Source organism: Echinops telfairi, unplaced genomic scaffold (assembly GCF_000313985.2).
Source record: "Echinops telfairi isolate 266 unplaced genomic scaffold, ASM31398v2 ScPeMD7_3533;HRSCAF=4204_0, whole genome shotgun sequence".
NCBI classification, from domain to species: Eukaryota; Metazoa; Chordata; class Mammalia; order Afrosoricida; family Tenrecidae; genus Echinops; species Echinops telfairi.
The window spans coordinates 96,493,455-96,495,001 of record NW_022107431.1 but is presented as its reverse complement, the minus strand read 5'-3'; the positions used below and the strand labels follow the sequence as shown (position 1 = coordinate 96,495,001).

At 31.5% G+C, this 1,547-nt stretch overlaps 1 protein-coding gene across 1 annotated transcript in view; it reads right to left on the bottom strand.

The window, feature by feature from the left end:
• Positions 1-1,547, bottom strand: part of LOC101639896 (pleckstrin homology domain interacting protein) — a 106,534-nt gene that overhangs the window by 36,491 nt on the left and 68,496 nt on the right. The window contains exon 20 of the mRNA XM_030886740.2: positions 802-923. Within this exon, the coding sequence (XP_030742600.1) occupies positions 802-923 (122 nt within the window). The remainder of the gene's footprint in view (positions 1-801; positions 924-1,547) is intronic.

Genomic DNA, 1,547 nt, shown 5'->3' with positions numbered 1-1,547 from the left:
CTATATAAACATCAGCAATTAAAAAAATAAACCCAGATAATGAACATTAAGTAAGAAATTACACAATTACTGGGCACCTTGAAATAACATATTAAAATATAAGTTATTATCTTCTCAGTTTTTTAAGCTATAGAATTGTGCTGTGGAGGTGGTTAGCTGCCATCAAGTCAAATGTACTCGTGCTCTGCGTTCTCCAAATACATTAAACACCTTGGGTCTCTAAATGTATCGCAATGTTCTTTTAGAGTCACTTTTGCATTTCTTTTTTAACCTTAACTGCTATATTAAATGGATAATTGAACCGCTTGATTAAAGAATTTTAATTCTAAACTATTACAGATTAGCTGGTGGATACCAGATAACGACTCTATAATATCTGTACATAAAATAAGTAAAGGAGCCCCCAAGGATGAAATTTCGATCCACATTTTTTACCTTTACATTTCAAATTTGCAAGTACATAATCATTTCATTGGTGCCAAGCATTTTCTTAAAAATTATCATAACAAAGATAGATTTCTTTTAAAATCCAACAAATTTAGAACATTTGGGCCTTATTATATGATTAAGTCTTAAAGAAAAGTCTACAGAATTTCCATTTGCATATCAATATTAATATTTATAGTATATCACAAAAGAGGAAAAGATTATATCTTGCTCTTATACTTTCTTCATATGTATCCAAAATCATCTAAAATTTATCAAACAAATGAAACTCTCTAGAGTTCTATTTTAAATAGTTAAAACAATGTTTGATGTTATTTGGGGGGAAAAATTAAGTTTTTTAAGGTTCAAAAGTACCTCATCACCCATCTGTGGCACAAAGGGACATCTTCGGGGAATAGTGTCTGTAATCCACGTTGAAGGCAACCATTCTTCCAATGTCAAACCATTTTCAGACAATTCTCCCACAGCCAATCTCTAATAAAGTTTAGAACATTGTAAAGTAATATTACTACAAACTGGACATTAGAAGCAGTCTCAAAGGCAGGTCTAAGTGAACTATTTCTGAAAATGTAATAACTTTAAAAAAGCTACAGAACTATTCTATTCTATAGCAGCTAACACCATAACCCTTGCTCTCCCTTAAAAAAAAAAGAACAAAAGAAAACCGGACCCATCAAGTTCAGTAGTTCACAGTGATCCTGGATAAGATTTTTGACTCTGAATTCTATACAGGAGCAGACAGCCTCATCTTTTTCCTCTGGATGTAAACCACACAGCCTGAAGTTAGCAGCCCAACACTTTGCACACAGCACCACCAGAGATATATTTTATAAACTGTAAGCACTCAATATTTATTCTTCTGATTTCTAGAGTTCCTAATGGAAGAGAATATATTTAAATTACCATTTAGCTGTATATTTCTTCTCTGGGGTATTCCTTTTGTAGGTAAGTATTTTCAACTATCTCCTTACTATTTCATTTGTTAGTCAGCTATACAGAAAATATTTTCATTTTTGTAAACCAGAAATATCAATGATCCCTAAATTCTTTAACTTCTAAATATGTTTCATCAAAGGGTCAGTAAAAAATGAGGAAAACTC